This window comes from Lathamus discolor, chromosome 8 (genome assembly GCF_037157495.1).
Source record: "Lathamus discolor isolate bLatDis1 chromosome 8, bLatDis1.hap1, whole genome shotgun sequence".
Taxonomy (NCBI): domain Eukaryota; kingdom Metazoa; phylum Chordata; class Aves; order Psittaciformes; family Psittacidae; genus Lathamus; species Lathamus discolor.
The window spans coordinates 13161430-13177195 of NC_088891.1; the positions used below are offsets into that span (position 1 = coordinate 13161430).

The 15766-nt window shown below is 40.1% G+C and overlaps 1 protein-coding gene across 3 annotated transcripts; it reads left to right on the forward strand.

The window, feature by feature from the left end:
- Nucleotides 1-132: 132 nt before the first annotated feature.
- On the forward strand, nt 133-10854 carry LEO1 (LEO1 homolog, Paf1/RNA polymerase II complex component). 3 transcript variants are annotated; one of them, XM_065688289.1, is made up of 12 exons: nt 133-264; nt 1128-1853; nt 2130-2234; nt 2975-3069; nt 3448-3593; nt 5001-5085; nt 5426-5520; nt 5796-5930; nt 6503-6638; nt 6928-7114; nt 7381-7478; nt 10585-10854. In XM_065688289.1, exons 1-12 carry the CDS (start codon nt 207-209, stop codon nt 10651-10653), a joined length of 1935 nt encoding a protein of 644 aa, XP_065544361.1. In that variant the 5' UTR covers nt 133-206; the 3' UTR covers nt 10654-10854. The 3 variants fall into 3 exon arrangements, with proteins under 3 accessions (XP_065544361.1, XP_065544359.1, XP_065544360.1); XM_065688287.1 differs by having other exon boundaries at nt 135-264; nt 2127-2234; nt 10581-10854; XM_065688288.1 differs by having other exon boundaries at nt 135-264; nt 10581-10854.
- The last annotated feature ends 4912 nt before the right edge of the window (nt 10855-15766 follow it).

Consider the following 15766-nt stretch of genomic DNA (forward strand, 5'->3'; position numbering starts at 1 on the left):
CTGAATGATTCGCGGGCAGGCGCGGACACGAGTTACCCCCGCCGCCATCGGTAAGGGCCGCGGGACGCGGCCCCTTTAAGAGGCGGGCTCCCCGCTCCTCCCTGCCTCAGCCGCCGGCGCCGCGCCGCGCTCCGTAGTCGCGTCGCTCCGTATTTGCATCACGGAGCGGCGCCGGCGGTGTGGCGGCGGCGGGCTCGGGGGCCGCCATGGCGGACATGGAGGATCTCTTCGGCAGCGACGCGGACTCGGAGGCCGAGCAGAAAGGTGCGGGGCCCCGCGCCGCGCTCCCCCCGGGTAACGCACGCTGCGGTGTGCCCCGGGCCCCCGCCGTGCGCCGGCGGGGCGGGCGGACCGCAGTGGGCCCCGCGCTGCGGTGGCTGCGGTGCTCCGGTGGCCGCGGCCGCGGAAGCGGCGGGTGACAAACAGGCAGAGCGCGCTGCCGAATGTGGTAGCGGCCTGTTGGGGCTCTGCGGGTGGGGAGCTGGGGGCGCGGGGGTGCCCGGTTTGCCCCCGTTACCTTGGGACGCTGTCCCCGTTGTCCATGCTGGAGAGCTGTCATCACCCTGTAGATGGAAACAGAACGCATGGAACACCTCCCGGTTTAACTCATTTGTACGTTTTTAAAGTGCCTGGGTCAGCTTCCGTAAATTACTTTTCAAGGCAAGTGTTCCTTTTTTACCCTGTTTGAATCGGCACCTGCCAACCTCAGCATTCAAGAGCGGTTCCATTGTAACAGGCGTGTCAGGGTCCCTCATACAGCTAACCTGGGTGAAAGGCATGATGGCAGGTTCACGTTTGTAGGATCTCATATGTATGTACGTGTCTATTTTAAGCCATCAGTATTTCGAATTTTATTTTCGTTTGTGTAATTGCTTATTCAGTAGCTTGTGGTTTGAAACTTTATGTGGCACCCATCATTTTCATTGTGTCTTTCGTTGGCTTTGCCTTTATTAAACATTTTGTTTTACTGTTTTAGGTGACTTTTATATGTCTTTCTTACCATTCACGGTAGGTTCTTTCTCTGGATTTGGTGGGTTTTGTTTGTTTGTTTTAAAGCAAAGCCCAGCATCTTATGTGCATCCTTGTGGGGACATTTGAACTCTTAGAAAGTGATATTTGCTTTGCAGATTCGGACTCTGGATCTGAATCCGATTCTGATCAGGAGAATGCTGGCTCTGGTAGTAATGCCTCTGGAAGTGACAGTGACCAGGACGATGACAGAGAGGCAGTAAAACCTAGTAATAAGGAGCTATTTGGAGACGATAGTGAAGATGAAGGGGCGTCCCATCACACAGGGAGTGACAACCATTCCGAAAGATCCTACAATCGCTCTGAAGCTTCAGGACATTCTGAGCATGAAGATAATGATCAGTCAGATGTGGATCAGCACAGTGCTTCAGAAGCTGCTCATGATGATGAGGATGACGATCGTGGGCATGGGTCTGATGAAGGCAGTCATCATTCAGAGGGAGATGGTTCTGAAAAAGCACATTCAGAGGATGAGAAGTGGGGCAAGGAGGACAAAAGTGATCAGTCAGATGATGAGGAGAGGCAGCAGAACTCTGATGATGAGGAGAGGCAGCAGAACTCTGATGATGAGGAGAAAGCACAGAACTCTGATGAAGATGAAAGGCCGCAGGTATCTGATGATGAGGAAAGGCTCCAGAACTCAGATGAGGAGAAAATGCAGAATTCTGATGATGAGGAGAGGCCACAGGCCTCAGATGAGGAGAAGATGCAGAACTCAGATGATGATGAAAGGGCCCAGCACTCTGATGAGGAGAAAGTACAGAACTCTGATGATGATGAACGGGCCCAGCATTCTGATGAGGAGGACCAAGAGCACAAATCTGGTAGGATGGAATACAGTAGTAATGATTTGCTTCTGGTTTGATCTCTCTTTAATGTTTCATTTATATTGGCCTGAAAAGATTCAGACTTCACTGTAAAGGCATTAATCATGTACATTAATCATGTACTTCCAACTACAGTCATCTTTGTCATGTTTTTTTTTTTATGCAGCACTTTTAAATTCCTTTTCATCTGAATCAAATTATTAATACAAAGGAATTTAAAACTATGTGGAACAAAATATTTAATTTGCTGAGAATAATTGTACTCCTCAGTAGAGTCTGCGAGGGGCAGTGACAGTGAAGATGAAGTCCTGCGAATGAAGAGAAAGAAACCCATTGCTTCAGATTCAGAAGCAGACAGTGATACGGAAGGACAGAAAGGTAAATGGTGGCATTGTTCTGTGGGGGTTTGGTTCCTTTAAGCCCCATTTTAAGCACGACTGCTTACAGAACTTGATGAAATTGATAGTGCTCGCAAGACAGTGTAACTGCAGTGCCATGGAATTAAGAAAACAGCACAGCAAGAATTCTCTGTGGGGAAGTACATGCTGTATTTCTCCTAATTATCTCTAGGTGGCTTTATCAGTGTTTCTGTTTTCTCCGTGAGAAACAGAGCTTCTCTTTTGTGGATGTTGTTTCACACATTTTTACTGATGGTGTTAAGAAATGGTGCCTCTAGTCAGAGCAGCCCAGAGAACCCTTGCAGGCTTGTGTGATGTTTAGCTGGCTGAGAAAGAGCTGTTGACTCTTCTGAGAAGTAAAACCTTCAAAACATGTTAATGAAGTTGCTGGTGACATATATTTGTTTACTTGGGTAAAGGATGATTTACACCCTTAATTCTTCTGCTGACATTTTTTGGCTGGATTCTCTTACTTGATAGAGCCTTTCCAGGAAAACATACCTTGAATCCTTAGCTTAAAAATACAGGGGAAAACTGTTCTTCAGGGTAAGAGAACAGTATGTGCTTCATAAACATCAGTAATTTCTAACCTTTGTAGGTGATTTTAAGTGCCATGAAAGTGAAGGATGTGTTAGTATTTTTTTCCTGTAAGTGTGCCTGTATGCAGGGGTGTATATATACATATATGTGTATTTTAAAATAGCATTTTTTCTGCTCAAGAGCATGCAGATGTCATGGATCTGTTTGGAGGCGCAGATGACATTTCCTCAGGGAGTGATGGAGAAGACAAGCCACCAACTCCAGGGCAGCCCATTGTGAGTAGACTTGACTTTTGAAATAAGTCTGAAACGTGCTGTTCCACTCTGAAATATGTAACACTGGTTATGATAATATTTTAGTGAAAAAGAGTAACAGCATTAAGCTGAAAACTGTATGTCAGCTCCTTTACTGTTTCCTTACTGTATTTTGGTCTTTCGGATTCACACTGGTATTTGCAATCACTTTTAAATGGCATATGAAAATGCTGACTTGAATTGCCTTCACTGAAAACTTTCAGTTTCTTTTACCCAAAGCTTCCTGATCTCTGTGCACATGGATGACATTTCTTTAAGCTAATGTAAGTGCTTACTAAAGCAACAGCTGCCAGGTAGACGTATTTTCGCTTATGCTCCTCTTCTCCTTTTCTTCATTAGGATGAGAATGGACTGAGTCAGGAACAACAGGAAGAAGAGCCTATTCCAGAGACTAGAATAGAAGTAGAAATTCCAAAAGTAAACACAGACTTGGGTAATGATTTGTATTTTGTGAAGCTGCCCAACTTCCTTAGTGTGGAGCCCAGGTAATTGCGCACTAAGTATGTGATTGATAAGGTTTTTTTAGTGTTTCCCTGTATTACTTTTGATTTAGTAATACAGTTAAATATGTTAGCCATATTTAAAAAGGTTGACATTAAGATGCACACTTTTGGTTGTGATCAGTCAATAGTAATATGTATTGCTGGTATTTAATCAAGTGCTGAGTAATTTCTGATGAGCTTGAGTTTCAGCTTGATTTAATAACCTTTTGTATTTGAAAAACAAAAATACGATTTAACTGAAAGCACGTCCTATTTCAGTTGAATCTTAAACATAGGTTCAGGTATAAGTAGGTATAAAAGCTGAATGGGCAGCATCTTTATCCACTTTTGAGGGATGAAAACATCATTTTCAATTTTAGAATGAGCCCTTATTTGCAGATGCTAAATGTGCTGTTTAACTATGAAGGGGCTGGCTACTCATTTTCCTGTTTACCTTACTAAAAAAAATTTCCGGAATTCATAAGGAGAAACAAAGTCAATTATTAGAGTCGCGTGTGATACTAGGTTTGGCCCTAAATTCCACCTTCAGCACTTCTAGCAAAGTGCTGTCAAAGCTGTCTCTTGAAGTGTTTCTGTGAAGCAGATTCACTGCACTGATTAATTGTTGTCTTGTTAGCTGGTGGTGTAGCATTGGGTTTGTTGTACAGTAGCTAAATCATTCTTCCTGGCTTTCTTGCTATAGACTTTCAGGAGAGAACTGTTAGGAATCCAGTTGGTGGCTCTATTCAGAGAAATCCTGGGGATCTTTGGGGGCCAGACAGGACTGAAAATGGGATTGTACAGTAACAGGGTCTGTTTATGACTTCTCTCCCTTGCAGCAGCCTGGAAACTATTAGGAAGGAGGCTAGGGAATGACCTTACCCCACTCACTCCCAGCCCAATTGTCAGGTTTGTTGAGGGAAGAGAGGAAAACCAATCTCATTTTCCTTTACCTTTGATTGGGTTTGAGATTCAAATTAAAAACAAATGGCTAAGGTTGTCTTCTCAAAAAATCCCTAATTCACCACATTTATAAAATGATATTTTTATTTTCTCTGTACAATATTGTATAGATTTTGTTCCAGACTTCCCCCTGACCTTATTATCCTGATGCTAAGGAAACAGTATTTTCTGAGGCACACTTGCTTTCTTTAGCTAGAGCCATTTAGGGGGTCTGAATGTTCAAGTGGCTGTAATGGATGGTAGTGAAGATGCTTGGGTAGGCCTCCTGTGGTGTTGAATCAATGCAGTAAATGACATTACTGCAGAAATGGCTGTCTCTCAGCTGCAGTGCCTACTGCTGTGTGCAGTGTACGATTGAAACATTTCAAGCACCTGTTATTTTCACAACTCTGGAATCATCTGGATTAACTTTTAGAAGAATAAAGACTATTATGTAATTTATTGCAGACCTTTTGACCCCCAGTATTATGAAGATGAATTTGAAGATGAAGAGATGCTTGATGAAGAGGGTAGAACTAGGTTAAAACTCAAGGTATACTGTTAAGTTTCCTTATCTCTTTTGCACTCATCTAGACACATTTGTTCAAAGTCTATTTCAGGTGTTTTAGAATGGTGTTTTGAGTTATGGTTCGGATTATGAAAGTGTGGACCAGGTCAGCACTGAGGAGAGTTGGTCCATTTTAGTCATAAATACAAAAAGCTTTACAGCTTCATTTCACCTATAAAAGCAGTACCTTTCACTTTCATTTCCTTGCATCCTGCAGCGAATGATCTAGCGTTTCTAACTGTAATTACTGACCTATACAGAGTATATTTTACTACAGTCTTCCTTACTGTGAGTTAGAAACAGTGTTTTGTATTTTTTCCCACAGGTAGAAAACACAATACGATGGCGGATGCGACGAGATGAGGAAGGGAACGAGATCAGGGAAAGTAATGCACGGATAGTCAAGTGGTCAGATGGAAGGTTAGTTTGGACGTTGTGCTGTTCAAGGAATACCGTTGTTATTCCAGTGAAATGCTCTGGCTTGCAAAATTGGAAATTTTGGTATCACTTCTGCACAGCAGTAATTCCTTTACTCTCAATGCTTTGAAAATGTTATGCTCTGTTTAGGTTGGATTGAAATGTAAGTATTGGCTATATTTGAAAAGGAAACATGAAGGCTTTCTTCATTTAGAAGCGAGGCAAAAAATAGACTGTGGGGGCGTTATCAAATAATTGATATATGAATCTCTTTTAAGCATGTCTCTTCACTTGGGCAATGAGGTCTTTGACGTGTACAAGGCGCCATTACAGGGAGATCACAACCATTTGTTCATCAGACAAGGGACAGGTCTACAAGGACAGGCTGTTTTCAAGACAAAATTAACCTTCAGGTAAACATGCTATTGTGTATCAAATGTTGATACTTCCTTTGCAATTAAGTGCTGTAACTAGTATGTAAAGGTTAGAAATACTACTTCCTAAACTTGCAGAGTATAACTGTTTAGTAAGAATGTGCTATTTTCCAAAGTCAGTATTTCAGTAAGATTTGTCCTAAATCAGGTGTTCCAGTTTGAAAGGTTAATATGCCATTCATTGCACTATGTAGGCTACATGTATTGCTTTATATATATTTTAATTAACATTTTCAAGTGTAAGTCCTCATCTGAATCAGAATATTCCCTGAAATTAACCTTTCGTCTGATGCACAATTGCTGTCAAGATGATGATTACATCCTGGGCTGTTGATGTGAAATGTGAGGATGATTATTTAGGCTGGATTGCAGGTGCTTTGTTGAGAGAGGAGTTGATGTCTCCAGTAGCTGTTACAATGCACATAAACAAATAATAATAAAAAAAGGGTGATACTTTTACTGTTGTGGAGGTGAATCTTTAAAGTCGTCAGTATGCTGGTCCGACTGATGTTGCTTGAAGAAATATTTAACCCATAGCTGTTTTTGAACAGACCACACTCTACGGACAGTGCCACTCACAGGAAGATGACTCTGTCTCTGGCAGATAGATGCTCAAAGACCCAGAAAATCCGTATTCTGCCAATGGCAGGTCGGGATCCAGAGTCTCAGCGGACAGAAATGATTAAGGTATTGTGGCAGGGAGGTCTCTTACCTGCTGATTTAATCTAAAAAATCACAACACTAATATAGCTGAACATTTTGAGACTTTATGAAAAACTGAGTGTATTTTGGAGTTATAGACAAGAGTTGTTAGCCATGGGTGCTTAACTGTACATATTACCAAAAAAAATCAGTATAGCACAGTCTTCACATTCCTGTAACGTTACTTCAAAAGTTAAGAGTAGAATACAAGTTCCTCTTGAGTTGGTTTTGTTTGGTTTTTTTCCCTTAATACATTCCTTGTTTCTTTGGACAGAAAGAAGAGGAGAGATTAAGAGCTTCCATTCGCAGAGAATCTCAGCAGCGAAGAATGCGGGAGAAGCAGCATCAGCGTGGTCTAAGTGCAAATTATTTGGAACCTGATCGCTATGATGAAGAGGATGAGGGAGATGACGCAATCAGTCTAGCAGCTATCAAAAACAGATACAAAGGTGGCATCAGAGGTAATAATAAACCTTAACAGGATGTAAGTAGGGCCTGTGTGATTCATACGGGTCAGTTTCTTGGGAGAGTCCTGCTAAAATTGTATTTTGCCGGTTCATTTGATACATGAGCAGACGTGACTTGTGTTTGTGTAAGTTTATTTTGTTTACTCTGGGCTTGGATTCTACCAGCTTTCTGTGGGACTAAATGTGGGAGGATTACTTTTGATATTATCTCTTCCTCACCAATTTCAGGTAAATATTTGTCTTCTATTTTTTCTCCGCAGAGGAACGTGCTAGAATCTACTCTTCTGACAGTGATGAAGGCTCGGATGAAGATAAAACACAGAGACTACTTAAGGCAAAGAAACTTACTAGTGATGAGGTAAGAAAAGCATTTTGTTCTTAAGCTGCTAATTTTCAGTCAGGAGCATTTCCTGCACTAAATCTGTTTTTTTGGTTTTTTTTTTTAAAGCTGAGACTTTTGTAGTTTAATTTCTGCTCTGATTAATGTATTATTTGACTTGGCATGCTTTCCATGGCAATTAATCGCCAGTTTCTTATACACTGCATCAGTTCATAGACCTGAGCGATTCCCAAAGGAGGTCCCTATTGTTACTGCTGATTTAAAGACTGAAAAAATTATGCAGAGTTACGTAAAATGACTTTACCAAAATTATGCAAGAAATAAGAAGACTTAATATCTGTATCCTAGTGCAGTGTTATCTCCTAAGCTACATGGTCCTCTCCTGTTTATTACGTAAATAGCAGAAGCATTTTCACATAGTATTTCTTAACTTATTAAATAGAGGAGCTAAAAGAAAAAGAGTAAAGAAGAGTTAATGTCTGTTGCTACGTAGATGCTATCCATCACACACGTACTATTCAAAACATTAGGCTGTGGTCAAGTTAACTGTTAGCTACAGCAGTAGTGCTGTTTCCTCTTCTAAAATTGTGGTTTATTGGTTCATAATTTATCACTGCTGGGTTTAAGCAGATGAATCTTTGTGCACATCATGTCTTGAGGCTTAGTTCATTTCAAGTAATGTGACTTCTGACAGAGCAGCACTGCAGTGTAGCACTTTCCAAAGTTGATAGATGCCGTTTCTGAGATTAAAACTTAACTATCTGCATCCAGTGGCAGAAGTGGAAGCAGGAAGTAGATGTACTCTGGTTCTATATCAGCTGTACCTGTGTAGTCTGTTTTCCTGACTTTTGCTCCTCATTGTAAAATGCCTCTGTGGCAAAGAGCCATAGGGCTTTTATTGTATACCTTGGGAAGCTGAAAGAAAAGGGAATTTTGGAATTCTTGACAAATGGCAGTTGATGCTGACTTCCCACTGCCCTGTTCAACAGGGCATTGGGTTGGATCAGGTGTTTGGCCTATTTGGTTTTAGTAGCCCATGAGTTTGCTTTCCTTTAGACATCACCAGTTCTATATTAATGTAATCTTGCTGTTAATCAGTATAGAGCAGCCCTGAGTTGCAGCTGTGCTTGCATTGCTCTCAAGCCAAGATTGGCTTAGGAGTGGCAGTTTGGGCACACCTGGCTCTGCTGATAGGCACCTTCACTTACGTGGCAGAACAATAAATACAACCTAACTTTGCGTAACAGACTCTTACTACTACCTTGTAGGTATGAGAGATGTTCCTACATTGGCATGTTAGTTTGATTAATCTTCCTGCCCTGTTTTACTGTTTGTCTTTCAGCTGATTTCCTACAGTCACCCTCTAGTGTGCTATTTTAGTAGCTGCGGAAGAGGCTAAAACCTTATCCTTGAATTTTAGAGGTTTCGGCAATATAGCCTCTTCTTAACAGGTCTAGTCAACAGCATTTCTCTGCTGCTTGAGGAACAATAGCCTCCATTTTAAAATTAGATGACTTTCAGGTAATATTCCCATCAGGGCCACGGAGGGGTGCTACAGTGTTATGAAAGAAAACCCAGGATGAATCATGACTGCTTACTTTCAGTCCCCGCATAGGAAGTATGGTATTTGTAATATGTATGCACATGCATGAAACACTGACTTCCTCATACACAGACTTTTATGTGCTGTCAGTCAACAGTACAGCAAAATCTTTGTCCTGATAATTTGTTACCATTACTGAAAACGTCAGTCTGCTATGAATACATTTTATCAACACATGGCAAGTAGTTTACTGTTACTGTAGTTAATGGGCATATTCTGTTAACCAGGAAGATGAATCATTTAACAATAGCCTGGCTAGATTACAAGGGAATGCTTGTTTTGAGGAAGAAGCTATCACTGAGATTCCCACCCCTACTAATAGCTGTTTTCCGTGCTTAAAATTCCTTTCCTAGGTTCTTACTGTGCTAAGTTAATATAGAATAAAATGCTTTAAATAAAAACTGTGAGAGTTCTGAAACTCCAATAATTTGTTAAAGTTCTGAAGTTCAATCTTTGCTGCTGCTTAAAATCCAAGTAATATGTGCTGCTTAAAAAGAAATCAACCAAAAAAACACACCCCCAAACCAACAGATGGAGAAAAGGATGAGTTTGCTTAGACCTGAAGGTATTTTTAAAATACTCTTCTTTTTAAACAATAACAGAGTTACCTCTTGTACTTCATGTCAAAATCGATGAGTTTTATATTAATAACTAGTGATTTGTAGTTTGATTACACATTTTCGTTGCATTCTGATTTAAAATGTTGTTTGGAAGGAGGCTTTAAACTGAGCTCATGTAAATGCACATGGAATAAAAATCAATCTGTTGACACTATATTTAGGTGCTAAATACTGGACATCCAGCCTATAAAATCATTATGGTATGGCTTGCAAACAGGTAACTAATTCAGTAATTTAAGTTCTTTTGACTAGCTCTTTGAAGCCTCCTGAACCATTATGTTTCTTGGAGTGTAAACTGTAATGTTAGTTCTCAGTACTAGCAATTTCTCATCAGTCTTCTTCGTGTATGCCAGAGAGTGATTAGTTGCTGGTTTAGGGTTTTTTTTTAGTGAACAAACAAAATGCCTACCTGCTTACTGAATTTCTTCTTTGCCTCCATAGCTCTGACTTAGGGCATGCAAGTGTCGGTAGTCTGAAAGCTGAGCAAAGCTGCCTGAAGGGAAAGCTTCTACATGTTGAAAAGTTCACTACAAATTCTAGGAATTACCCATGCTTGTAAGACTTGCTGAGAATGATATTGCACATTCCATTAATCCAGACTATGATATAAATTACTTCCATGCCATAGTTCAGCTTGAAGCCGATATGGTTGCATGTTTATTGACGTAAGTGGAGCTGCAGATGTATTATGGACCCATTCAGGTTGGGCCGTGATACTGGTAGAAAATGTTTACTGAACTTAAGGTACTGATCCGTAAGCAGTTCTGCATCACAGTACACAAAATGGAAAATAATTTTGCTTTTCTTACAAGAAAGACTTTGAGGTCTTTTTGTTGTTCTTTGGGGTCTTCTGTTTAGCTTGAAGTACGTTGAGTTTTGCCCTTTTTTTGCCTTTAGGAAGGTGAACCTTCTGGAAAGAGAAAAGCAGAGGATGATGACAAAGCAAGTAAGAAGCATAAGAAATATGTGATCAGTGATGAAGAGGAAGATGATGATGATTGAGGAAGCACACTAGTTGATTTTTCTTTTATATATATATATATTTATATATATATTGTACAGTTCTCTTACAGCAAAGATGTAAGTAACCATAATGGGGTTATTTTGATAAAGGAAAATTCCATTGAAGTCTGAGTTTCTGATGTGAATAAAGTTTTTTGACTTCCTTTTACTTTTTAAGCTTTTTCTCTTACTGCAGCAACTGTTGCACCAGGGATTGTCGCAGTGCTGTTTGTTATCTCACACGGCACATTTCAGTTTTGAGAACTGTAGTAATTGATTATCCAAGTGAATTAATCAATGATTTTTACTGTATTCTTCAGGAGAAAACATTCTAATGTTTATAGAACGCTTAAATGGAAAGTTTGCTTGACAAGGGTATGGTGATTTAGCTTACGATTTGTATGGAATGGTTGGAAGAACATACGAGTGGTAGAGTACAATTCTGGTTTTCCTTATTTTCTGTTGACTGTGGACAGTACATCACTATCCTGGTATATTTTGATGACTAAAATTATTTGTTACTGTGTTTGGGTAAGCTGTGAAGTTCCTGCAGTTAGAATAGTCAACTCATCACATAAGACATTTATTTTTCATGCATTGAAGCCCAGAATGAAAATCTGCATCTTGCCTGAGCATTAATAGTAATAACAATAAGAATAGGCACATGCTAGTGATGTAAATGTCAGAGAAAAAGCACCTATTTAAACAAAACTAAGAAATTTCTGCCCGCAGAGATGAAAGTCTCCTTTAAAAGGTGAAATGGACCATAAAGCAAAAAATGCATCCTCATAATAGTGGCTCATAATCTCTTATAATCCTTATGGTGCTATTTCCTGTTGTTCCTGCTTGGTTTTATAAATAGATTTGTTTAGCTGGGAAGTCACTGGAGGTGAATGTTCTGGACAGAATCATTGCTGCTTTTACACTATTTCTAAACACCTTATTTGATGATGCAATTCCAGTTGTAAAGTGGGGAAAGGCTACAAGAAGTATATGAACTCTTCCATGCTTTCTTTCCAAGATGAAATATCCCATATGTAGTTGCTCTCATTGGTGAGAGAGCATTCAGGTGTTATCTGTGTCGCATTTTTAACTGTCTTTACACACAGTCCTACGGAGTTTGATGTGACTTAAATAAGGTAACAGAAAGAAAACAAAACTAGCTTAATGCCTTTTTAAAAACAGTAGAAGGCAAGTGCCTCATAGTCAGCATTTTGCTCATGACATTCTCTGGTTCTTTGAGGTGCAGCTTTCAACCTGGACATTTTGGGATTGTCGTCTTTAATTAGGATAATAGCTTATCAAAGTGCTGTACCTCAGTTTCTCCTGCCTGGAAGGTACAGGAAATGTTCTAGCTGCAGTAGGACGGAGCTCTGTGTTAATGTATTCTGCTGAGCAGCTGACTGCAGTGTAGACATTTGCAAGGATGAAAACAAAGTGAAAAATATCAACTCAGGAGTCTGAGTGCCTGAGAAACTGTTGTGGGTTTTTTCTATAATTAAATTGTTATCTAAGAGTTCCTGTGCCTCTTTAATGTGCAGATAAAACCTTTCTCCATCTGCTGGAATTCTGACCCTGTAATCCTCTTAGCTCAGACCTCTGCTGGGAGACTGGTTCTTTACATGAGGTTACCTGCTTTCCATTCGTAACCTTCTCAGGAGCAAGCCAGCTGCTTAGAAAGGCATTCATTCTGTATGGATGTAACATATAGTAATAAAAGCCTCCCAGATACTTCTTAAACAACAAATTTGCTGTATGGAAACACGCTGCTATTTCACTGGTAATGTGTTTGCTTTTATGTCAGCTCAGTTAAATGTTGACTGTTTTTATTTTGACTACACTCCTAGGATTGCAGATGTTTTAATCACTTTTATAGGTTTGATTCCATTTTGTGATTTTCTGTCCCCCTTGTTTCAAGTTTGAGGCTGACTAAGCCTTTCCTAGGTACTCCACTTTAGCTTCCAAAAATTAGCCTTTTTGTGGATTACGAAGATGAAAAGAAGTAATTTTTTTATACTGTTGTCCTTTGTAAATTGTTCTTTTACAATCTTCTTTAGACATGGAATTTAGAAAGTGTTTTCTCATCTTAAGTTGGTTTAACAATCATCGTGTAATTAAAGTCACTTGAATGAACTTAGCCTTAGCCGCAGTATTTTCTTAGTTGTGAGTCTAATGTACAGTTTTACTTAGCTCGAAGACAGTTTCTGTTGTCCCTTTTCCGCGCCTCCAGTATGAGAGAAGTACTTGGAATTGTTTCATTTTACCCAAATTAAACACATTAAGCCAAAGGTAAGAGACTGTGGATTGAACTGTGTTTACTCTTGTAGTGACTGGTCAGAATACTGCTTCAAGAAAGGGCATGATTTGAACACCTTCCAACAATGAAAAATTTCTTTGAAGAGGTGATACTAAGTTCTGTGAGTAGTGGATTTTACAGCTAGTGGCAGGATGCAGGATAAACTCTCTTGAAACAGTCACTGAAGGCTGCTCTTGGCTGTATAGTTTTGTGGTTTCAAGTACATTTTTTACCTTTATCCTGGTTTCCAGTTGTTAATTTGGAGTTTTCTTTCTAGTACCTGGGAGCATTTTCCACCACCCACTTTTCTCCATCCTGACCATGCAACTTGGCATGGATTTCATGTTTCAGCACACCTGATGGGTCCCTCACTTCTAGCAGCAGGTTTGGCAATAGGTAGCCCAGCTCAGTGAGTCAACTTACTAAAGTGCCAAGAGATGTCTTTTCTGATGAGCTGTGTGTTATGCCAGGCATGCCTGCAGGACTAACTGCCCTGCTGGCATGGGAGCATCAGAGCTGGCTCAGGGAGTCCGTGTGGCCCCAATGGGGAAATCAGGGAAGGGAGATCTCTTTGGCAGAGGTAAACATTGACTTGGCTTTCTTTGAAAACTTACCCTGACCATACAGAACAAAGTGAATAGTTTTCTACTGCTGTATCTGCCAGAGCTGGCACATTGAAAAGTCATCTGTGCCTCGAGGTGGTGCAAGGGGAAGCAGGACAGATCCTGTACATGGCAGCAAGATTTAGCACGGCTCTAATACGAAGCTGCAGCCTGAGGAATGTGTTAAACATGAGATGGTGACTTTACTGTGAAGTCATGGGTATTTATTTCTCTGCCAGTAGGCACGGGGGTCCTTGGTGTCAGCCCATTCTAGCAGAGTGCCTTTGTTTAACAGCGTTAGACTGCTAATGAAGCTCTCTGGGTATTGAATGTATAGAGATTGTTAGGTGGGAATGATCGAGATGATCTGTTTCTGATGCATGTTCTTCTCGTTTTTGCTGTGAGGGGTATAATGTCTGACACTTGTGAGACGTAGGTAGGCTGTTGTAACGCTCAGGAACTTGCCTGTAACTTGCCTTGAAGTGCTTCTTGAAGAGCATGTGACTAATACCTGCTGTTGCCTAGTGATGCCCTTTGACTTGAGCTGGGTATTTTTAATACCTGCCTGGACATGACAGACTTGCAGAAAAGCTGCGACCTGGTATTGATTACCAGCTTGTATCTTTAATTGCTTTAAAACTCCTGGGCATTCTGGGGAATTATATAAGCTAAGTAATAGAGAAAATAACGGAAACTGAAGTAAATCTTTGATTGTCTGACACAAAGCCTTCTGATTAAAAACAGTCCTTTGAGAGGAATCCTTTTGAAAAGACTTCTGGTTTCTTCAGGGTTTTGGTTGTGTTTCTAAAGGGTATTTTTATGCTTTAAAGTCTGTATGAAGCTTATGGGCTGATATTTGGAAAAAGTCAGTTATTAATGTGGAAGCTTAACTTCAGAAAGCGGGGTTTTTCCATTAAGGCTTAGTCTTGACGAAACAAGAAGTGGTGGTGCCAGTTTACCAACAAACGTAACTTCATGTCTCTGGGTGATGTTGAAATTCACTGGGAAGCAGTTGCATTCATGCAGTTATTGTTAGTCATGAAATCGTATCAATGTTGTATTTTATATTGTAAATTAAAGATAAATAAAATCTTATAAAACAGTGGAAGTATTAACTAACATACCCTCTTTTTTATATCCTTGACTGAGTCAGGTTATATCTCATGTTATATTGTTTCATGTTTTTCCTGTTCTTTGCAAGATACTTCAGTATGTAACTGTGGAGTTGGGGTGCTAATCTTAACTTGGTAATTTGGCATTTTTCTGAGGTTTTCTTTTCATGCCATGTAAAGATATATGATAAACATTCTGTACAGGACAGGTTCTTACAGTAAGATTCCTTACTGATCTTATGATAAATCCATTTGGAAAATATACGTGGATACTGCAGGAGCACTCGCATTTTCAACATATAAAGAAAAGAAACATGAAGGTTTTGGTAACAGCAGTGCCAGCCCTTCCGTTCAGGGGTCTATATTAACATTAACACCACTTTAGTTATTACCCTTTTCCATGCCCGCCTTGTCACACTATGTGTGTCAGATCGGTAATGTGTCTTTTGGATCGAATTTTCTGTGTTGTTCCTCTCAGTACTGGTGTTTCTGGTGATCAGGAAAGGAAACGGGAATATTCTTCCTTTGGAAAAAAAAAGTGCAAAATATCTACTGTCGTTTTGAGAAGCATCGGTGATCACTTACAGCTTCGTGTCTCATGATGAAACAAGAGGCTTAAATAACAAGGACAGAAATAGTGGAGTGTTAGCTTACTGACGAAAAATGTTTGCCTGTTGCCCTTTCCAACAGTTCTGTGAATTGCCTTGGGGTGTAGATGGTGTTCCTCTTCCTGGAACTTACACCAGTGTGTTGTTGAACATAGACAGCTATAGTCTAATGTAAATGCAAATTTGGGCCCAAATATGTTTGGATTCTTAAATCAGTCTTATGAAAATGACTAGAACGTGTTCTTATTTTGGAACTAAGTGCATTTAGATCAACCTAGTGGGAGAACATAGGATAGAGATCAAACTCTTGCAGTACCTACAGTCAAGACATTTAATCCTGTAGCAACCTCCTGCGTTTGAATAAAGAGCTAAACTTCCAGATTGTAGTTTCAGGAAAGCATGTAAGTTTTGTAGCAGTCCAGCTGAGTATAAATGGTCTCATACACCCAAGATGGACATTGCA